Source organism: Bombus vosnesenskii, unplaced genomic scaffold, assembly GCF_011952255.1.
Source record: "Bombus vosnesenskii isolate JDL3184/JDL3185 unplaced genomic scaffold, Bvos_JDL3184-5_v1.1 scf7180000013262, whole genome shotgun sequence".
Lineage (NCBI taxonomy): Eukaryota > Metazoa > Arthropoda > Insecta > Hymenoptera > Apidae > Bombus > Bombus vosnesenskii.
In genome coordinates this window covers 2,160,584-2,185,024 of record NW_022882922.1, presented here as the reverse complement: position 1 = coordinate 2,185,024, position 24,441 = coordinate 2,160,584, and the positions used below count along the sequence as shown (strand labels likewise).

Here is a 24,441-nt window from a genome sequence, read left to right as displayed (position 1 = left end):
GCGGCTAACGAAGCACTTCTTCAGACGAGAGCGCGCTACATCATTATCCTTACGTCATTTCTAAGAACTATAGTGCGCTCCGCAGTCGTTTCCCACGAGACCGTGACTTTAGTGCGAATGCAAATTCGTTCGACGATTAATTAGAATTCCCGCGGTAGGCAGCCGCCTGTAGTCGCTGCTCGGTCAATTGCGACTCGAAATTTCACGAAAGAAAGAAAAAGTCTGAATACCATATTCAGGATAGAAAGAGGGAAACCCAATATCCTGATTTTTTTCCATATTATGCATTAAAGCAAGAACGTCGATCGATATAGAATTTTGTGCACTTTCCTTATAAGACTTTAGAGCTAAATACGACGCGGTCTGATATCTTAGTCTTACGCTTTCCTTAAAAAAAAAAACCAAAAGGCCTGTACTTTTATTTTCGTCCTACCATTTTAATCATAATTATCAATGATAGTTAGTGTATCTAAATGTGACAAGTTGGTAGTACTCTAAAAATTCACCTCTTTTGTCTACAACGATTTATGTTCGCGTACGCTCGCGTGGAAGAAGCGACGTAGTTCGTGAGGCTCGTGAGAAACAATATATCGCCGTACTGCGTTGTGCGTCGACAATAGACTATGTTGGTACTTTCCATTCGCGACATTCGTCGTTGACATTTCTGCGGCACACTATTCGTTGTCACCGATCGAGCATGGATAATTAACCGCATCCACGAAAGCGTACTTTCTTCTTGGAATTCGGCATTCCGATGACAACGCATCCAATTAACGATTTACTGGTATATGATATATATGTAAGCTCAATTTCATTTTCGTTGATAAATTTCTTTTTGAAAAAATTCAAAGAAGAAATAGAAATTCTATAATATACTTCGTTATAGCGTGATTTTTGCAATTTATTGCAATACTCATATAATTGACTTTCTCCTATTGCGGTATGAATGTGGGTTTCATTGAAGTATCAATTAACAGATTACTGTATTTAATTACATAAAGTACTTTAATTTACTTTTACTCGTACGGTAGATGAACAAAGTATTGTTATTGACTGTGCGACTATTATCATTTGATATTCACTTTCCAATTAGTTATAATATATTTTGCTATTTTATATATATTTATGAATTCTATGAAAACTAATTCTAGAACTTCCAATACAGTTTAACTGGAAATATCAAGTACTCTTTTTATTATCTACATAAGACTTTTTCCATACAAACCAGCCAATAATACTTGCTCTATCTAAAATCGCTAATTCAATTTCTCATTTCTTCCCATTGAAATTAAATGTTAATATTTCGATTTATCTTATTTTCTTATTACATTTCTATGATTCTTCGACCCCATCAATCAATTTTCTTAATAATATAAAAATACTTTCCAGTAATATCTTCATAAAAAGAGAAATAACAACTCTGGCTGTGAATTCCAAGAATCTGCCGTAATTCTTACTCCTATTACCTTCAACTGTCTGGATTACGTCACCTTTTTTAGAATAAAGTCGTACGACGAAGTAGTATCTCCAATAAATACGCTTACGGACATCGTACAAGCACTTTCTAGAATATTATGCGAATACATAATTCGCAACGAGAGTTATATTTGGCTGATTTTCTTCAATTACTTGAAGCAGAAAATGCAATGTTTTTAATTACACCGGTTCGTTAGCTTTCGCGTATGGAATCGCGGTTCAACGTCAATGAACTTTACACTGGTCGAGCATCGAATAGGCGCACGATCTGAGAAATCGATGTTTCTGACCGATTCGGGAATTAGCACGGCGACTGCGTGGCCATCTACGACGAGAATAATGAGCAGTGAAAGCCTGTCGTTGGAAATTTATCAAAACAAGGCAGGCTTCGTTAAGCGAAACGCCTCGGAAAGATCGGCTTCATGTATATTAATTCGATGTAAGTGAAATAGGTATCGAGTCGTAGCGGCGACGGAATCGTTAATCGAGCGACACTTGCAAAGTTCAATGGAACTGTGCTTTAAGTCGCATGACAATTTATTTAGAATAATTTATCGATTTGGATATTTGCTTGTTCTGGACGAAGTACAATTCAATTACAATGTTCTGTTTGCTAATTTCATAAGATAGTAAATATCGTTTGCAGTTATTCATTGGTCATTGATTTGTATTTGCTTTGGTAAAGTTCACGTACTGGTACTATAAATCACCCGGAGCTTCCGGCAGTGTATCATTTAACATAAAATTTTGTTTCGATAAGAACAAAACTTTTCCATAAACAAGACCTGTCAGGAAGTTTTCTGAATCAACGAATTTGGTAAATTAGCTGAAACCAATATGGATATTGTGTTTCCTGTATACAGGTATACTGCTGTGTTAATTATTTAAATTAATAGGCGCGTCTGGTAAAAACGTTGTTTTGAGAAAGATGACTTTTAGTATTTAAAGAATCAGACATCGATTTCACGTAAATTCGAAATATGAACCGTTATATTTTCAGTTTCGACTTTCTTATTTAATATACATATAAATAAATTATTTTTATGATACCTGGCAGTAATGACTTTATTTAAGCGAAAGATACAGATACGTCCCTTTGACTTAAGAGGACAGTATATCATTTCATAAGATGTAAGATATGATACTGCGGATTTTTATGCAAATTCATATTTTTGAGAATATAATTAAAAACGTAAAGCTTTGATAGAAAATGACTTTACCTTGCAAGTATTGTAAAACGCACTATGCTTTGAATGCTTTATATATCTTTTCATATTATGCGCATTCTATGCAATTTTGCACTTTCAAAATTCCTTTAAATGCATAAAAATTGCTATCCACATATTTATAAGTTTCATTCAAGTAGGCGTTCCATATATTCTTTGCATTAATTGTACATATCATCAAATAACTAATTGCATCAACAATTATAAACAACAATTACAATTATAATTGCATTTTATTCTTAAATCAGCAAACGATCATTAAAAACGACATCTACATGTTCATATATTACGTCGTATCTGAAATAGCTTAACTCAAATGTACCGTTAAACCACATCATACATCGTATACTACCATTTATTTGAAGTATCTCCATAAATAAGCTGCTAAGCTTTTCAGCTTCATATTATCTTTTTTCAAAACTGCCAAAACCATCGGATTACATGACATAATTACTGGCAGATTTCAATTTAATTCTGAAATCCATTTGATGACAACAAGCGAACATAGATGTCGAGTTAGTGATGTCGCTGATCACGCGAAATGTAAAATTCCCCGTCCGCAAATAGAAATAACGACACTTTATGAATCGTAAAGGAATGCACGTTATTGCGACGTCTGGAAACTTTCTAACGGCGCTGGGTAAAGATGGGAACAAGTCCTTTCTCAGGGGACGCGAAAAAACTAATCTTCATTGAGCGTACGCCTAACCCTGTGTGTCGCAGCTAAGAAATTAAGCCGGCAAATGGTGAGATGTTATTCGAGTTTCTTTTCAACTATTCTGTTCCATTTTTTTCTCAGCTTGGTCCCACGATCAGTCGGCACTCATATTCTATTCGTGAATTCACAAAGAAGGTCTGTAAAACTGGAACATATAGTTAGATTAATTATAAATTTACCGATAATAGCTAATCGAATTTTTTAAATTTAGTAGATATTGTATATACGAACGTCACAACGTATTGACAGTAGTCGATCAATATGAAAAGGATGATAATTGAAATGAAATGTTGAATCGAGGGATATAATTGATTAAGCGCTCGCGCGTTTCGAATATTCAGGGCAACGGAAATGTGTATTTATCGATGAAAATAAGAGAATATATTTCCTGTTGGTTTCAGTTTTAATTATTGCTGTCTATTGCGCTAAACACACATGGTGTAACGTTTATCACGCGACTAATGTGTAGCAACTCTAATAAATATCTGTATACATAAACGTATATTGTTAATCTAAATGAAATCGCTTATTTAAGTAGAATTTCCTGTAATGTATAGCAATATTCTATAAATTAAATTTAGACATTAAAACGAGTGAAATGTATTACACAGATATCTGTATTCGAAAAATCTTATATGTCATGGTTTGGTAGATTTTATAAAATTTAAGAGAAAATTTAATCTACGCATTTACTGTTTCAGTATGTTATGTATTAATTCAATCCTTTGAATTTCAAATTCGTTATTGAGCTAACGATAATAATTATTTGTCAAAGAGAAATATGACATTTATTCGAAATTATTTCAATAGATACTTGAATACCTTATGAATTAATTTGATTTTCCTCTTCTACTGAAACGAATATGATATTAATTATCGAGTTACACCTATCTTTTTATTTCTTGTCACCAAAATTTTATTAGTAATCTCAACGATAAAATATCTGATAGGTACTACAATTCGCGTTCACTCTATAAAAACATTCGTGCTTATATGGGGAAAGCTCTCAGCCATTCGCTACTAGTTCAACGACGGGAATAAAAGTTTTGGACTCGGTTTACCTGAAATCCCTGTCGTCGCTATCACGATTTTCCAATTTTTAGCAGCGTTTCTGCACTTTATTTCCTCGTATTTCTTCCTCCAGTGGTTTTGCACTAACAAAATCCCCTGTCATTTTATAGTTGAAACACTGTTTTCCTCCTCTCTCGGGAAACCTCGTTCCGGTTACTACAGTCAAGTGACTTGAATTTAAGCAACTCGAAACTTCTTTTCCAATAAGAAACTGTTATTCACTTAAAAATATCGTTGTAAATTTTAAATAAAATACAGATTCTTTGATCTATTTCTCGATTTGAAAATATAATTCAATATTTCAAGTTACTTAAATTCAAACGATTTAGATTCAATTAATTTGACTAATCCGAATTAAGTTTTATCTATCACCAATCGTTTGGCGAAACGGTAATGCCTTTTCTTTTGCAAAAGAATATTCCTGTCACCAAATACCGGGAACGTTATCAATTTGTCAACGAGCGCTCGATGGAACATTTTCAAATGAATTATTTAATGGATCGAGATTCTAGCCCGAATTCTCCGCGACTCGTGCACGCTCATTTTTGGAACAACGGTGTTGCTCTTTCGCGAACAAGAACTTTTCACTTTGCGCCAGGCGAAAGTCGCGCAACGTTAAATCGTTATTAGAGAAATGACAGTATTCCCCGAGCGCGATGCACGCTGGCTGCACCGCATTAAATTATGAGATCCTGATGTGCGTTTCCGTCCAACGGACTGTGTCGCACGGTTCTGTCAGCTGGAAAAAAGAAACGCCAGTTGGGAGCAGAGAAAACCGGTACTTTTAGCTGTTCTGTTTACTAGAGTGTCTTTTGTACTTGGTGTTATGTAAATTAATTACACTTTTTGTGAGATAATTAATTTAATATTTGCCTGACGCGTGCGAGTTTAACGCGATACTCGAATAAACATTTCTATTCTAATTTATTGTGGTAGCTGGTATTACAAGAATCGAAATTAAAATTCTAGACCAATAAATTCCGTAAAAGAAATAAACCTAATAGATTGATGCACTTTTGCAATCCGGTCTTTTTAAATTACATTCTCGTGGTTGAGATGATCGAAGAATTTCAATTCATCGCTTTTCACAAAACAAACCAGATATACATTTCATTCGATTTTCAATTAAAGTTGACCAAACGATATCGTCATACATAATTGAAGCGAGGGAACGTCGGCCATGCAATTGTACGATTGTTACCATTCAGCCACCATCGACATCGATTCCCAGCCATCCACGAAGCGTATTTTTTCCCCTTTCTAAAATATGAAAACGACCGAGACCGCGTGCTGTGCATGGCAATAGTCGAAGCTCGATCCATTAAACCTGTACGCGAATCGCAATCGTCGTGGCTTCTTCATAGAAAATTCCCGTTACCGCTCGATCTCGGCGAATAAGCGTTTATATCCCACTTGAGGAGAAATCGTCGCTGATGTCATTTGTCCGCCGTTGAAGCATCGGCAATCGTTCGCCGCATAATTAATTGCCGATCCTGCGATCTTCGTTCCGTTCCGTGGTAGAAACTGGCTTTGTACTACCGCCGTATTATTCTCATGAGAACAAGAAGACGTAGCTGCTTTTATTCGTTTCTTCGATTTATCGCGGCGAAGTCAAAGATGCGGTTGATTCGTATCCATTTAATTCTTCGTAGATACTTGCGTGTACACTCGAAGTCAAAAGTGCATTTATATTGTATAAATGTGGAATTTAATTCGCACAAATTCTAAACTTGATATATTTTTGAAAATTTTACAAAATTATGAACGTACAAAAAATGTGCAATGTTTCATTTATAACACAAAATTGTCAGCCCTTTACCCATACCGAATGCTAAATTATTCAAATTATTCTAAATATTCGTCGAATTATATTTATATTATTGAAATATATTACTTACTTCATCTCGATGATTCATTGCAAAACTCGTGACACAAACTTTATACTCGTGGATACACTTTTGAGTCCCACTGTATGAATAGACAAGATCTGCATTCAGATAAATGAGGATACAAATAGATGGTTTAAATCTTCAATAGACAATGTAACTTCAAAGTTACATAACCGTGTATCTATACCTTTCAAAACTTATTTTTTCTGTTTATATATTACCTTATATCGTTGTATTGTATCATTGTACTACCACCAAATAGAGTAATTGTAACAATTATTAGTTCCTGTTTCTCATGCCGAAGTAAGTATCTGTAATTAATCGTAAAAAGATTCGGTTGTAGAAGGTTAAATACACGATACCACTCTTAGGCTATTATTTTTATACTCGTATAAAGAGATGTAATCCCTATAAAGAGTCCAAGAATCACGTGGGCACTTCACTCTTCAGAGAAAAAGAAGAACCGCGGAAGAATAATGGCCAAATTACGCAGCTCGCGTTCAATTTACCAACTAGCCTCGGGACGAGTTTTTTTGTTATTTCATCGTAAATCACGTGAAAGAAAAACCAGAAGGGCGCTTGAAAAATTAATTTATTCGATCAGCTTACAGCATCCTATCAATGTCATTGAACAAAAAACCTCAATACGCCATGGCTACATATTTCATAATTCATAACCGTGTTTGAGATTTTTCTGCGGTCTAGATTTTGAAATTTCTTCCATGTTACTTTAAAAATAAACTTCGAGTTCTGTTTTTGTAGAACTACACGAACTTCTATTAATGGGTTGATGAATCGGTCGCAAACGACAGAGAAGAGAAAGATATCCTTGCGGATATTTTCGCGCATTCCAGTGGATGCGGTTCATCGACATTAATAGTGGGAGAGTAGAGAGGTTGCCTCGAAGGTTGCCGCGATTGCCATTCTACGTCTTTTATAATTCTATATTCAGCATGGACACGGCTACGTTTCAGCCGCTTTCTTCGAGCGAACGCGCGCGAATTTCAAACAGGTGGAAGTGGATATCGATAACCTGTTCGACTACCAAGTTGTCTAACAAATTTTCTCTCTGGTCGGTTCTTTCACTACGAACCTTTGATCCGTTAATTTATTAGCCGTATATTTTTATTTTTATAATTATCATAGCCGTATATTTATTTCATTTACACAACGCTCGATTGTAAGCAATTAGAAAGACAAACATCGACGAGAAACAACGCGCCCATATAATCACACGTTCTTCGTGATTTCTGTTTGCGTTACGACTAAAAACATTCATGCTGCATCATACTGCCGTGTATTTATTATTTGAATAAATAACTTGTCGCTCTTGGAATATTGCGTGCTAATTATCGTGGTTCAATTAACATTTTCATTTAACGGATATTATTTAATATATGTTTGGAATATTTCTGATGACATTTTTTACTAACATCATTGACTATCATACAGTATAGTTAATCCTTCTGCCATATACTATAAATCAACTACAAAGTCCTTCCTGTTCTCAAAATCTAATTATTTCTCCCTTAGATATACCATAAAAAGAATTACGAAGACTTTCTTGGTCTTGAAGCTTTCCCTTCGTTATTAAATTCTTCACAACACAAACTAATAATGTCATAATATAAATACGCCTCTTTCCTCTTAACTTTCTTTCGTTGTTTACCGTGCATTGCCCAAGTTATAAATCTCCGAACATCATGAGTGCTTGAATGCATCATCACACACGTTGGAATTATACAAAATGTTATTTGCTGTCTTAACGCGTCCTAACGATTCGTCGACACTAAATCATATAATTAGAGAGGCTCGCGATTCAAATGTCGTGGCGCAATCGTGGGTTGTAGCCAGTGATCGTAGAAAAAAGAAACGAGCTTCGATGGCAGGATCGTACTCCGAGCATTCCTATGCAATTATAGTTTCCTTTTATCGTGTTGATCATACACCTGGATCGAGGGATCCGGTTTTACACCGAGCAACGAATGCGTAATGCGTGTTCATTAGCGATCCCGTTGAAAGTGGCTACACGAGGATCTATAATATTCCACGGACATGATCGACTTGCTTGTGTTAAGAACAGTCGGCGATAATATGAGGAACATACACACAGGTGAACGTGTACCCGCGCAAATCGCGAGAATTCCGATTGAATTATTTCGTTATTTTCCAATGAAACGGCCGAACGTTGTGATAGCATTGGTTTACACATTCTCGTGATTGTTAATAATTAATTCTCCATAACGCCATGTCATTTCAACGTTACATGGATTTCGATATATCGGCATTATGTTTTATTTTATTTATCTGTTGTTGTGTAGAAATAGCAGCAATATTTGTTTTTAATTAAAGACTTATGAAAAAATACGACAGCTTCATCTTCGTGGCCTTCCGATCATAATATTACTATTTAATACAGTTTGGAGGAAACTTAATACGATGGATTTTTTTAAAGCAGTGCAACTAATTGTATAGCCTAACAAATCCCCATATTTTTAAACTAGGATGGAAAACTACTTTTTTCCCTAACAAAAGAAAATAAAGTTTCTGACTACAATGATTGCTTTGAGCGACCTACGAGTGGATTCGTGAATCCGTTTGAAGCAATTTTTCAGTAACGAATCGAAAATTTCACGAAAAATGGTCCGCGAATGCAAACTACCTGGTCGTTCTACGCGTGTAAACTGGCGCGCGTAACTGCAATCTCGATGTCCCGCTATGCTTTATGTAAAACTGACATATTTTCACGGGACGATATTCAAAATATCTACATGGCAAATTCTTGGATTGGTTTATCTCGCAATGGAACAGGATAGTAACTGTATTACGAATTATGGTACGGCCAACCGGTTTCGTACTGCAATTACTTGTTTGTTAGGTAAATCGATTTCTGAAGTTTCCTAGAAAATGGATTCAGGGAAAATTGAAATAATAGAGGAAATTGATATAGAGTGATTTGCGGTAATTTAGTAATACGATTTTGTCAATCGTCATTATCTTAATTATTTTTTAACAAGAATATCGAATGAATATCCTATACGTTGGTAGAATATTATTGAATACAAATACATATAATCTTTTCTTTCTTACAATAATACAGCAACCTATTATTACAATATTTCTAAAAATAATTAAAACAGAGTTAAGAATTTCAGCAGTACAAATGTGCTTAGGAAATATTTGAAATTTTAAATTTGTTTTATATACAATTCTATAAAAATCAGTCACTTCCTAATAAACTTATAAGAATGTTGTTATACTGATGTTTACAGTATTATATTATTAGAAAATATTACCATTAGTACATAAACGTTTCACACTTCGCGTCAAGAATGCTCAACATGATTCCACTTGTGCTCTAATGTTGTATGTAACTTCGAAGGACGTTGAAAATTGTTTCTCGTAGTGTACTTTAGAATCGCAAATAACATCACACATACGGTTGAATTATATGCATTACGTGCCACGACCAATTTTCTCGTCGTTTTGCCGAGTGAAAGGTAATTTAACAATATCACGGGCCCCGTGTTTTTCTCTCCTCAAAACGTTGCCGACCTCTTCTTTTTTTCATCGTCATTAGCGAGTTAAAGTAACGTGAAAAAATAATAGAAATGAAAGTTTCGGTGCGGGCAATAACAAATATCAAATTTTAGTATCTTTCATTTCTTTATTTATCTTGATTTTATTTGTAGGTAAATAATGTTGGAAACGCGGAATGCATAAATTCTAACTACACATCTCTGGATACTGATGTCTATAATTCGAGTTTTTATTCCTGGGTACTGGGAAGACAGTTTCGATTTAAATATGAATAAAAAATGGACGCTGATAAATGGTTATCGTGTTCGTTCATCAAAACATTTGTGAGTTCTTGCTACGTCCTTAATCTCCGTTGCGAATAAATACGTTTATTAACTACTGATACTCCAGTCTTTGCTATTTATGGTCATTGAATTTTGTTAGTTTTTTTACCACTACATTCTTACTTCGCTAAAGATTTATCCTTCCATATCACTTTTATTTTCATTTTTCCAAAACTAGGAAAAATCCGATAACGTAACTACTAACTAAAACAAAGACAGGATTTAATTTTATCACTGTTTCTTGAAAAAAACATTCTTGAAAAGCATCAGGTTTTATTACGTCTACAAGAAATAATATTGATGCCATTCTCATTATTTTCACCATTAAAAGAGCGTAACAAAATTATCCGACATATAACAATTTCTAAGAATACTATATTTTTTCACGATTTTCCATAAATCGGCCACCTGTCTGCTCGTTAAAGAAGGTCTTTTATTCCCCTTACATAATATGCCAGTTATGCCCGCGCGTGTTCATATACATATTTCAATCCCCTTTCTGATTCTGTACATACATATATCGTGTTGAGTGTCATTATCTCGTAACACCCACGTTTCCCACTGTATACCTACGTGAAGTCTATTACCTTCACCCGATCAGGCATTGTGAATGCAGTATATGTAAATAGAGTAGCTACACGATTGCCGACAAGGTTGTAGAACGGAACGCGCAACACTGTTAGCGTTTACGGGTTAATGAGATGAATTTTACGGTGCAATAGACCACCTACGCAACCACGATCGTCCTTAAGATCGTCAATAATCAGTAAATGCATGTGAAATATGAATCGGTGCGCGGGCGAAAATTTGAATTATAATATGCTCGCGCTTCGTCATTAAAAGATATTTCTCTCATGTGTATACATCGCATAGGCATTATTGAAACGTTTTCGTAAAATGTGAATTACATATTTACGCACGTATTTATTTGCTTGAATATTTATGAAAATGAATTTGGCAATTTATACAAATTAAAAATAAATCGAGACAGCGTTAAATTAGCTTGAAAATTTGTAAAAGTATACTGCACCGAGTGACACTTGATATTTACGATGCAAGAAGTTGCAGTAAGCATATACGTACAACGAAGCTGGTTTAAAGTGAGGGTTAGCGCAGGAAACCTTAAGGAATAAACTCTGCCATGTTATTAGGTTTAGTTACTTCGTTGCATTATCGTTTATCTCTTCGCTTGATGTTCGATCCGTCCTGTTACTTGTTTTAAACATAGGAATCTTCAGAAATTGATCTGTATCTTCGTTGCACGGACGAAGAGCAGAAAATCATGAAACCGAGAAATATAAAAATTGTTCACGAAAAAAAAATATCCTATAATCTTTATCAACATAAAACTGGTTGCAACTCTAAGTCCTGATTCATTCTTCCTGGCATTCAAACATAATGCAACACAAATTAATATTCTCGTTCTACAATAAAGTAAAAAAGAAAAGAATCTTCTTAGATGAAATCAAAGTTGAAATAATTGCGGGACAAAGACAAGAGATAAATTAAAAAAAATAAAATCCACCTCTGAATGCTCCGATCAAATTCATCGCAGAGACCAATCATTTATCTATGTCTCCATCATACGAAGTCTTCGAAAGTACGTCGTAATTTCATATTTCATTTTCTATCCCTGCGTGGAGCATAAAGTCATCGAAACCGTACTGTAATGCGATGTACTTTGAGGTGATATGATTCAGTCAAAAGTTGCAAAGCAGAACGTGCCGAGTGCAACCGTAACTCGATATTAAACTATAAGGGTTTCCATGCGCGGCATAGATCATAATCATAATTGCGAAATGTCGAGGACGACGGTCGAATCGCGACGTAGCTAATATTTAAGCGCGTACACGATATAGGAAGGTATTGATCACGAAAGATACGTTTCACGATGTCATGATTTTTAATAAGAGACATTACGTCTGTTTACAGGCGTATATAAAGAAGGAACTGGGTAAAGTGGTGGTGTACACAACGACCTCTGGTATCGTGAGGAAAACGTTCTACAACTGCAAGAAGGTGAAGCAAATTCTGAGGACGCATATGGTCAAATACGACGAGTTGGACCTGTTTGGCGACGCAGAGTTGCAGACCGAATTGAGAGATCGTTTGGGCTCCACGGTGATACAGTTGCCGCAGCTTTTCATTGATGGACAACACATCGGGGTATGTAGATTTATAATATACATATAAATTAGTTCTTCTTGCTGGCACAAGTAATTATTGATTCATGATTATTCACGAGGACATTGTTTAAAAAACAGAAAAAGATCTGAAACTTGAGATTTGATCTTGGTTGATTATTTTTACTCTTATTTCATATTGTAATGATAGCGAATTTTTGTACTCTCATGTAAATAGAAAATTTTTGTGTGATGCAAAATGTTACTGCTACCATTATAAATGGCATTAAAAAATAGAGTGAAGTTTCTTAGTAATCTTTTGCCAATATCTTTCATAAAAACACAAATGATCGATGTAAAAAGATTAGGTCAAACGTATCGGATACGGTGAAGTTTGTTTTCACTATTACACTAATATTTTATGATATATCGTAGATTAAACTAATAAAATTCAATAATATGTCATTGCATATAATATAATATAATAATATAATAATAAATTTCAATTTTAAATGGCTAATAAATTTTGTAATGGTGCATGTCAAATAATTACAAAAGTTTATCTTTCCATTTTACATATTTTCTACTAATACAAAACCATAAAATCTCAAATCCACATTCTCGATAAAAACGAATCTTTTGAAAATGTCCAAAATTCCGTACAATTTTCCACGCAGACCTAATACTCTTCAAATTATGTGCAAGCGAATAGTTTCTAGCCGAATGATCGTATGCTAACACAGCAGCAAGGTTAAATCTATTTACTGAGTACTCTTGTTAATACCGTGGTAGATAATTATCGCTGTTTATCGAGGTCATTATTAGAACGCGCAACTAATATATCGGTGTATTTCTTAGCATAAAACTTGAACGAGCGTTAGAGGGAAATTGGTCCTCGCCGGCACGTGTTCCACGTGTTCGCACTAAGGTTTACATTCCACGATTATCAACGAGAACGATGTTGAATAATGAAACGTGAGCATCTGCTGGTGAACGTTTCGACATACTGTGTTCGACGCTCGTCAAACAGGTCTCTTCGTCGTCATCGATTTTCTCGCCTACGGGAAAATGTAATCGTTTCTTTCCAAGCACACGGCATCCCTTTCTCCCATAAGTGCCGTTACTCACTAAAGACTTGCTCCTCGGCGAATACATTTGCATTAAGTTTAAGAGAAGATACGAGCTTCTATGTGCGTAGTTCGAACCAGTGTGGCGCGCCAATCACGGCTATATGGATGACGTGTGAGGGACGCACGAACAAGTAGATTTGGTCTGTATCGCATCGACACATTCTACTTAGGGATACATTTTATTGAAAATGAGTAGCGCAATGTCGTTGGAATCTGGTAACGCTGTGGTAATGTTGAGCGATTCGATAGGTTTATGAGCGTGTGATTATGGAAATAGATATAAATATATTGCTGTTGGAAATAGATATAAAGCTCAATGTAGCGTTATTGGAAATATGAAGAACGATATTAGAAATATAAAACTTTTGTTAGTGCAACGCTGTTAGAAATCTAAAGCTCAATGCAGCACTGTTAAAAACATAAATCTAGCAAATTACATCGCATCGATAGTGTGCATTGAGCCTTAATGTACATTCAATAGCGGGATCCCACGACCGTGTGCGTTGCATTATTAAAAGTGTAAATTCGCCGAATTGCACAGCGAAATTATAGCGATATTGAATCCCCCGTCTGCATTGGGTTTCGCGATGCATCGCACGATATGAAATTCGATCAGCCAATAAATTTACTGTACCTTCGGTGCTAATAATTTTTGAATCGTCAAATTTAATCATCAATTTTGACCACCTAATAATTTGTAATCTTTCGCCGACCGAGTCACCTACGATTGGTCGATAATAATAATATGCAACAGCACATATTTGTGGTCTCGTTGGTTTTCGCGTGAATTTCTCGCAAGGCCGATGTCGTATTGCACAACTAGTGTCCGCGCGTTTGAGAAAGCTGAGAGGACGCGACCAGGAGAAATCAACTGAAAATGTCAAAGATGACAGACGAGCGCCGTCGCTTTGAATAGGCTCGCAAACCGGAAATCTGTGGTAGACACAACGCACAGTTACGCAATTGATACACGAGAAAGTCCTTTGTATGCCGCATCTGCACACGTTTTAACGGTCGTTCATCGATCATAAGATTTCAAGAAGTTTCAAATTAGTTATGCGGACATTGCTTTACAATCGCGCCGCGCCGATTTGCAACGGTTCCACATTAGTGATTTCTTTCTTGCTGCGTCAGAAATTGTTCTGCAGTAGCGCGCTGTTCCATGGTTTTCGCGATTCATCGAAACTTCGAGAAGATTTCGTGGTAACTGTTGTATTGCAATATTCCAAAGAAATTGAAACTAAAATTTTACCAATGACATATACAAATATACGAAATAATTCTATATTACATAACAATCCAATTACGTTATATCTACTAAATCTTTTCACAATATTCATCTGCAATTTTTATATTCCTTATGTATTTTCATATAATTTCAAACATTCTACCTCATTAGAAATATTTAATAGAACTTAGTTTCACATTTGTGTTTATTTCCTTCAATAAATTCCAAGGAAGGGACCGAAGCCTGTTCAAACAGCTAAAAACAAAGGTTGAAGATAAAAATGCAATTTTCACTTATAGGGCTTAAAGATCGTTATTTCCCAGTGGAAGCTCACGGTGTAGTTTCGCAATTCAACGTTGACATGTAAAAACAAAAATAAAACCGTAATGGAATTTCTGAATGACGCGAATATCACGGGAGTAGGTTTTCGGTTTCGGTGTTGCGTCCAGCGGAACAGATGATTTTGTGTTTGTTATTTTTCTTGCAGCGCGTTCGTGATGATCGTGTTTCTCGCGACTCTCGGTTATTACACGCGTCGCACACTGCTTTTCTGCTACGTTTACGGCGATACTTTTACTCGTTTTACCAGTCGAATGCACGAAGAAAGTTTCGTATGGTGTCAGGTTCTGCCTCTATTTACGCTTTGATTGTTCATGCAGAAGATGATGCTTCTGATATTGTTTTTCGACTTCAAAATCAAATCTGCCCGTCGCACCGGCATCCTTTACTAGATTGAGAAACAATCATAAAAAAGGGTAGGATCGGTGGAAGGGAATCTAGTTCCTTGAATTTATTCGGATTTTATGGCCTGAGAGAGGAACGTTTAAAGTTTTAGTTCACTGAGTATCAAATAGGGAGCTAGGGAGGAAAAATTTTGATAAAAGGCACACTCAGGCATAGTTTTAATTAAAGATCTTCTACTATATATGCCATTTTCATGTTTCTTGCGAAGTTGTACTTCTATATGTAGAGGATTAAAACTAAAAAGTGCTACACCAATGTACAGAGATATTCTTGAAGATTTCTGTATGGATACATGTAAGTAGACGCCTTATAACGTCAATCATGTAATACTGGAATCCGAAGGATCGTCATTTTTACAAAAATAATAAGTATTCATCATTCAATATCTCATGGATAGAATAAACCTTGTCAGGGAAGACAAAGGAATTGAATTTTACATTCACATGCTGAGTTGGACTTAAGATAAAATCGATTTAAATAACTCTAAACAAAAACCATTATTATCTCAGGTTACAGTATGATTACCATAATGTTATTAAGAAATATTCTTTAATATAGTTGAATCGTCCCACTACGATCATTGTATCTGATTCGTAGAAGTTTTAGTACACTTTCGAATCACACGTACATCTCAGTAATTAACTTGAACCAAACAACAACTACAAATGAATTTTGTAAATTTCGAGCCAACCGATTGTCCTACTTATCACAACATTATTAGATGTAAAATCTGTCCATGCAGTAAAATTATGTAACCTACAACCTCTCGCTTACCTACTAATAATAAGTATATCTATTATTGCTTAAAAAATTATCGTTTAAGATAGAATGAAAAAACTTCTAGGAAGATAGAGATATTAGAGAGCATGTCTGTATTAAACGCATTGACCGTCAAGTACAACCTAGTTGGCGAAGATTAAGGAGTAGAAGTAGAAATTATGATAACAAAACACCGTGACCTTGTTTCCTAACTTCACCAATTTCCTCTTACTTAAACTGATAAAACAAAAGCACATTTTGTGCTGGTGTCGTGAAACAAGTTCTCGTAGCGCTTAATGCCAGTCGAAATGGAACAAACAAACGTGCAATTACATGCCGTGTAATTAGACGCACGCTCCGATAGTGGCGCGGTGCGCAATTACGTCGCAACACGCCGACTAATAAATTGCATCATTGGGAGGCTGGAGAAATTCCGATCGCTCGTGAACGAACTGCGGCCGAAAAATTACGCAATTTCAGGGAAAATTGAGCGTTAGAGATTTCCCAGATCGACGCGAGGTATGTATGCATTCGCAGCAAATATTTTACGATAACAGATTCACAGCATTGTTGTAAAACTGGCGAATTTATTTTGCTCTTCAAGACGTTCTCTTCGTTACCGCTAAAAATCCACTTTCGAGTTGTATATTTCACTTTCGAGCGTTTCTAGCGATAAAATTTCCGAAGTTTGAAGTACAAACTCCTTGTACGAATTATATTTGAGTAGTAAAAGTCCAGTGATTGAGAGAGGAAGAAAAAAGGTTTAATGATATAATTATGTGCTTCCGGAAGTTAACAGTTTTATTAATGTGAAAGATTTTTGTGATAGGGAAGTGCACATAAATATATTACGAAATATCTTTTTGTTTATGAGACTGCTCGTTTTAATAAAGATTTAAGGACACCTTCTCACGATTCTCTTCTCATTATTGTTTGCCATCACCGCTGAGAATCATGTAGTTTTTCCCATATCCTAAATTAATTTTAATATGTACGTAATATAAATATATGTATACAATGTAGGGTAACATGAATTTATAAATAATTTTTTGGATGTAAATACATATTAAGATTTCTAATTTGTATGTTATTAATAACTCTTATATTATAAATGCTCTTCTGCTCATCTATTTACAATATCCACATAAGTAGCATTTTTTCAGTTATTTCTTAAGAAAGCGAAGAAAGTGAAAGCGAAAATGGAATGCAGCTTAGGAATCATAAAACGAAATTACTTCGGGTTTAATAACAGCTAAGTTGGCCCTCACCTTTTCAACACTGTGACATTTTGCTACTCATTTCACATTTTGTATCATTTCACCGTGCTATAGTTAGAAATAGAAAGAAGTTATTAAACGTAATCATCGTTAAGGCTTTCCATTAATGCGAATAGCTTTCCTTAGAAACAATTCTTAATGTTTCCCTTCGCTTTCTCGCGCTCTTTTATCAACTTTCAAATTTAATTCTTGTATTTCTTACTCTTGTGATCCTTTTCCATTCTCTGCTGTTACATGATTGGAAATATGTCAAAGGAATATTATATACGTTAGAAAAATATAAAGGAAGAAGGTTGAGATATTTTTAAAATAAAAGAATAATATAATATTATGAGATGAAAATACTTCAATCTAATTTTTAATAATATACTAAAAAATCATTAAGCAATTATTCTTTTCGAACACACCAAACAATATACTTCTCCACCAAGAATCTATCAATCACAAGACATCAAGACACAAAACACGAAAGCTTCGATTTCACAATTTCAGCCGAATTCTGTCGCGTTCGCAATCAATTTCAGTTCTTCGGAACAAACCACGAATATATAATATCATTTGGTTCTCTGAACACGTATCGAGGGAGCGTATCTCCCATCAACGCCATCGCAATTGCCCAATTTCACCGAGTGTCTAGTCGCGTCGCGGCTCTGGATATCAGAGATCTTGTTGATTGAACGCACGGTTGCATCGTCACTTTGGTCACTCGCGATAATCGTCGAGCGGATAAACGCGAAATGTCAAACCGCTCGATCCAAGGTCTATCGAGAGAGAAAGAGAGGAGAACAGAGAAAAAGCGCGAAAGAGAGAACGAAAGGTGAAGTGGATTGTGTATAAGGCACCGCGGTCCCCTGTGGTCCCTGTCGAGCGTGTATAAACGAAACACACCGCGTTCCAACCGCATTCCTCATCGACCGCGCCACGTGATAGTGTACGGATACACTACTAGCTTCGAAAAACCTACAAAATAGATGGCCAATGCGGCATTCGTATCGTTTGCATGATTCTTCGTTTGAGACTGTTTTTATGAATTCGTCTTGTCGCGACATGGGTGACGAATTGGAATTGGTGAAAGGCATCGATCGTTCGTTTTTTCGTAATAGGTTACGACAGACGTGCGTGGATATCGAAAGTAGAATAATATCGTTGGATGTTCCCTTGAGGCACGTTCCAGGTTTGGTATTTGAAAAGGGAATGGGTTGGGTTTAGGATTTGAACGAATGAATTAATTGTATGTATTATTGATGGAAATTACCAATTGATCGATAACGAATTCATTGTTCGGTTGAGGAGATTTGGTAATGGTGAGAGACGCGGTTTTATCTATTAACGAAAGATAACAATACGAATATTTACGAATATGATACGAATATTTGGAATTTGAATTGCTGAAATGACTAGTCACTTTACAATTCCAAATTTGAGTAAAACTGTTATCAATAGCGAGTCGTAGTGAAAACCTTCAACAGTAGTTTCCATTTAATACCGGTTTGTGTCTCACGCTTTAATGTCGAAACATTTCCACGGACCGAGTTAAAAATTGAGACACGTTTTTACAGATCACCTATACTTTATTTGCCAATTCCTTTCACTGGAAACCAAACCGCTATCCTGTCCCATAAAAATAAAAGAAACACTGGAAAGTAATAAAAGACATGCGAGGTAATGGATAAACAGGCACTATTAAAAATCATTGGAGTACGTAACTGTTTAAACAGCGAAGTTTCATAAAATGTTCATTACCAACAGCTGTTGTCACGCGTGTGTGATAACGCGGTACCGCTAAACGATCGGTGATAAAATACCGTGAAAATAGAGAAAACGTTTGACAGCAAAACCAAAGCGATTATAGCGGCTTTTACTTGGTCATAAATATTTTAATACGCGTTTCTTCGTATATAAGCTTACGCGACCTTCCACCGTCTCTGTGCAATGAAACGCTTTGTAATCGCCAGTGATTATCGCATATTTGAAATTAAAATCGTCTTGTCCGACTGCGCCTTTTGCGAATGAAACAAACTCCTACGAAAAACAAAGAGAAAATGCCCAGAAATTCTGCGTGTTCTTGTTAGCTTTGATTATTAAGTTCCATTAATACGAAGTTGTGGACGATGTTCGTGTCACTAAAAGTTGCTTCTTCTTGCAGGGATTCGACACCGTAGAGCGACTCAACGAATCTGGAGAGCTGAGAGAAATGCTTAAGCCTTACCAGGTAATTAAAAGTTCCATTTTACAAATCAGCATTTTCATTAACACTTGCAACAGATACTTTTTGTCGGTGGCTATTTGAGTAATTAATTGACTATTGGTGGTTATATATTTCCTTTCCTTTAAAATGTTTGACGGACAGTGATCAATTTTTGTAAAATCAGTATCGATTTGCAAGGATTTAAAGAGCATCTCACCACGTGATTGATTCTTTTATATACGTTACTATAAATATATAAAAGTTGCTGCTAGCCTAAAATAATGTTGATTGAAGATTTCTTGTTTATCTTATTATAAACTTCTGCGCAAAGAAAATTTCAATGTTATAATTAGTTTTATAAAAATAGCTGGTCGATTGACCTTGGTGTTAAAACTATTTTTATAATTTAAACTCAGCTTTTACTTTAAAAAATCTGCTTTTAATAAAACTGAGAAAATTGTGAGAAAAAAAGTGTAGCAGAGAAAAATTTTCTAAAGATTGGTAGAAAGCAATTGATCATCTCTCATACGTAAGGTATACAGCTAATGTAGTGTGCAGTTCACAACTTCGTAACTTCGTTCGGATCCAATATTGTAACAGAATTACAAATTCCAATATCACGTCAATAATAATAAATCGTATCAGCATCTAATGACATCATATTATTCCTGCACGTAATTCCTCTATTATCAAACTGAATACATACCACGAATTCGATATTCTTACAATTCGATTCAATTCGCCAAAGAATTCAGTTCCATTAGCGTATCGAATTCTGAACACGCGGATTTTACCACAATCTTTTGTCACCGTGTAATTCTGAGGAAGAATTACAGAGAATTCTGCCAATGTTCCTCACGCCGGAGAATTATTTGACCCTTTAAGAATTCCGTGACGGTTCCGAGAATTCGCTACGTAACTATGTTCCATGTCTGTGGAATATTTATACCGTGTAGTAGAATGGAACAGCTGTGCCAGGCATTATACACATAACTGCGTGTTGGCGGACGATCGTGCGCGCGCGTAATCCGTCGCGAATACAAGGTTGTACAATCCTTTCACTTTTATCCGACGATATCTGCCTCCACCTTCCTTTTCCATCGCGATCATAAATTTCGATGTCGTGCAATTGAAGTTTACCTTGCAGCGAATAAAGGTCGTTTACGCTGTCGCTACCACTATCACTTTCCTGATATTCTTTCCGTGCTGTCGGCCCTTAAACCTTGTGGTCGTCCTTTGGATTCATGCCAGCACAAGGACATTTTTCCCCTCCATGCAAGGTCTATAAATTTTTCAACGAATCCTTCGAAAATTAATACCTTCACGTATTTAAAAATTGCTACTTGATCGTTACATTCGATTATTTCGTTCAGTATCCATAAAACCCTATCCAAAGTTGGCAAATGCTTGTAATTGTTTGCAAAAGTTTGCGTCAAAACCAAATTAAAACGTTTTTTCATGTACGTTCGTCGATCCATAGAAATGTAATAGCGAATTTTCTCTGATTTACTGTTGTGACTTCAAACATTCTCAAACGCTTGCGATAGTTTGCGGTTGCTTGTTGTCCGTAAGGCTATATGTCTCCACTGAAAGAAATTTTCCGCAGATAGTAAAATACACTTTAGTATAAAAATCGAGACACGATTAGTGTCTACGATTTGTGTAAGGTAAATGTGTTTCTGATTATCCTGCAATAAGAATGAGATTGAAGAGGTGAGTAGTTATTATGTAACTGGTTGGAATAAGGGCTAGTTTAGTTGGAAGAAATGGTGGATGAAGGATGCGCATTATGTAATTCCGTGTGCGATCATGTTAACGCATAAATCGAGTAATTAATCTAAAAATTGCGTATAAAAATCTATACATTTCAAAGTGTTAGATGTTAATACTAATGATATATTCTATATTAATATATTATTGAGATGAAATTATTAGTCTTCTAAAGAAAAGATTTAAAATGTTGGATAATATATATAACTTTGTCTAATTAGATATATGATCGTTATCACGTTGATGTTAAATCAAGTCATTAATGATTGAATAAACTTTATATAACAATTACAATTTCAAGAAAACATTGCGGATTGCCTCCCAGAAATTAAGAGAGTGAGTTGTGAGAAAAACAATAATATCGTATATTTTTCTTTGAATGAAAGTTAATTACCGACTCATGTGGTGTGTCAGAAAGACGCGTAATTAAACGACGCCCACGATATACTCATTTCCCCCCTGTCTCTTTACGCAATACTTGCATAATCTATCATCGTTATTCTAATCTTCCTCCGTACGATAAGCATGTAGCTTATGCGTGTAACGTGTAATAAGATTTATTTCATTAACACGTTGAATATCAACCACGTCTTGTCATTTACAAGGCTGCCGTGTTACATCGATATTATAATGAAGTCTACCTATTGTTGGACGATATTTTATTGGATTCGGAAAGTATAGCCGCAGAGATTGGACACTGACTTCTCTTCCATCTTTTATATATATTATATGTTTAATTCTTCGATTGTGATACATTATATAATATTGTGAAAAGGTAGGAACATTTTAATTTGTCATCAAAGCGCGTGTTAAACACACGACAAAAAGGATTAAAGTAAAAATACTGAAATTCCGACGTGTTTCGAAATCGAGAGCGTTGAAGTCAAGGAAGTTAAACAAACAATTTCGTTTCTCACATCGTCCACTCTCAGGTTGATGTATATTCGTCGTTTTTGCGAAGAATGCAATTGAAAATGAGTAAAAGTGAAAGCGATGTTGGGCAACATCGCCGAACACACCACGTGCGCTGAAAACTAATGCAGAAATAAGAATCGTCACGCTTCTTTTATAATCGTTGAATGATAGAGTCCAGCAATTATTCGAGCATTAGGTAATGTGAATGGAATTGCTACGGATGATCAAATCAGAAACACGATCGATAATTCGGAACATTAAGCCAGATACACATTTGATACGAAGATATTAATGTTAAAATATGCTTGATTGCGCAACTCTCCACTCTTTAATTCTAATTCTAAATCTGCCGAGTATTTTTCTACTGTGCGAGTTTTCTACTTAGATCAAAGCTTAATTAAAATTCCTTCTTCGCTTTAAACACATTCTTGAACTTGTCTCACGTACACGCTCTGCATTTAGAATTCATTCAGACACACGTTTCAATCTGAACAGCGTGATGCAATTAATCATCAAATCCCCTCATAGGAGGTGTGATCTGGGTGTTTATGAAAGATAATTTCCAGCTACTGTAATATGGTTACATTCAAAATACTTTCCTCCCATAATTATACAGCTATTGTTAGTCTACCATTGTTTTACTACCGGAAATACTCAGAGTATTCACGACGATTATATTTCTCAATAGGGCTATTGACTTCTTTCTAATTGTCTAGACATCGTTATTACGAGTCTAGAATAGCTCTTTTCCTCTAACAACGATTAAACAAGAATAGTATAATAGGATATGAGAAGATGAGTACTATATTGGAATACTAATAGACATTGAAACACTATTGTAAAATTTACTATATGTATTATATTTCCTTCAACAAGCTTCTTCATTTTTAGTCGCCATTAACGCATCGTGTAATCAAATATACAAACATTTCATCTCATGTACCCAGTCATAACTTCAATCTAAGGCTTCCCAAATGCAAAAGTTCATTCATACCACTATCCACAGAAAAAAGAGGTAGAAAAGGAAAAGAAATAGTTACTCATCTCTACACCGTTGACTTTTATTTCAGAGCGAAGACGCGTGCACAGTGTGTCTATTCTGCGGCGGTTACCAATGGCAGCTGTGCCCGGTTTGCAATGGCAGCAAGAGGTCTGTTCATCGTAACGACTTCACCGCGGAATTCGTCGCCCTGAAGTGCGCGAAATGCGATGTGAACGGTCTGATTCGCTGTCCCCATTGCTGAGGCATCAAAACGGAAGAAGAAAACGGCGAGCACGTGCTCGAAACGACATCGTATCCCCGATACTGGCATCGAATCGCTAGCGTTACACGTTCCCCTATCTAAGACTAAGGTGCTACAAGAAGTATATTGCATGTTAAACACGTTATGGAGAAGTTCTTGCTGTCGTGTCGCGAACAACGAACAGATCTATTGTACGATCAGTCGCATATCAAACGATCGCCGTGTAAGCGCTGTCTCGACTTGAATTTTTTCATTCACTTCCGTTCCATTCACACGAAGAGCTTCGTGGCATTAGATATGATTTATGGGAAGCACTCATGGAAATTCGAGATAAAACGGCGCCGGCACGCTCGATCTTGAATACCGAGCACGATTCGCAGACGCTGATCGCGAGACCGTGCACGTGAACTGTAAAATATCGACTAATAAAGCTTATCTAATGTTTTGTAACATGCAACTCGTGTATTTGTCTCTTCGTATTTTATTGCAGTCCCGTTTCTTTCCCTTTTCCTGTGAATTTTGCGACTCGAGTTGTATATTTTTATTCTGCATATTTCTCCACGAAATATTTATTTTCCAATTCCTTGGAATTATCATTTACTTCTCTCCGTCTCGTCTAAAACTGATATTTTATGTTAAACAGCGCCCATGTTACACTACCAAATATCCTTGACCACTTCCTCCCCCATTTCAAATTCCAGCTGTTTCAAGCATATTTAAGCTCTGTTCATAACCGCAATTTGAAAATGAAATAATACTCGTAATAAACGAGCACATACTCTCCCAAATTTGTACGTCTCGCCATTAATACATTGGGTAT

At 35.7% G+C, this 24,441-nt stretch overlaps 1 protein-coding gene and 1 long non-coding RNA gene across 7 annotated transcripts in view; one reads left to right on the top strand and one right to left on the bottom strand.

Moving 5' to 3' along the window:
- LOC117235455 overlaps nucleotides 1-24,078 on the top strand; it is a 38,818-nt gene extending 14,740 nt beyond the window's left edge. For all 6 annotated transcript variants that reach the window (XM_033497530.1, XM_033497621.1, XM_033497710.1 and 3 more), the window contains exons 3-5: nucleotides 12,176-12,409; nucleotides 19,651-19,716; nucleotides 23,448-24,078. In XM_033497530.1, coding sequence (XP_033353421.1) covers nucleotides 12,176-12,409; nucleotides 19,651-19,716; nucleotides 23,448-23,621 — 474 coding nt within the window. In that variant the 3' untranslated portion in view covers nucleotides 23,622-24,078. The remainder of the gene's footprint in view (nucleotides 1-12,175; nucleotides 12,410-19,650; nucleotides 19,717-23,447) is intronic.
- On the bottom strand, nucleotides 2,524-5,249 carry LOC117235733. Its single transcript, XR_004493728.1, has 2 exons — nucleotides 4,482-5,249; nucleotides 2,524-3,565 (listed from the first exon to the last, which is right to left on the bottom strand). It is a non-coding gene; the product is annotated as an uncharacterized LOC117235733 (long non-coding RNA).
- Nucleotides 24,079-24,441: the final 363 nt, after the last annotated feature.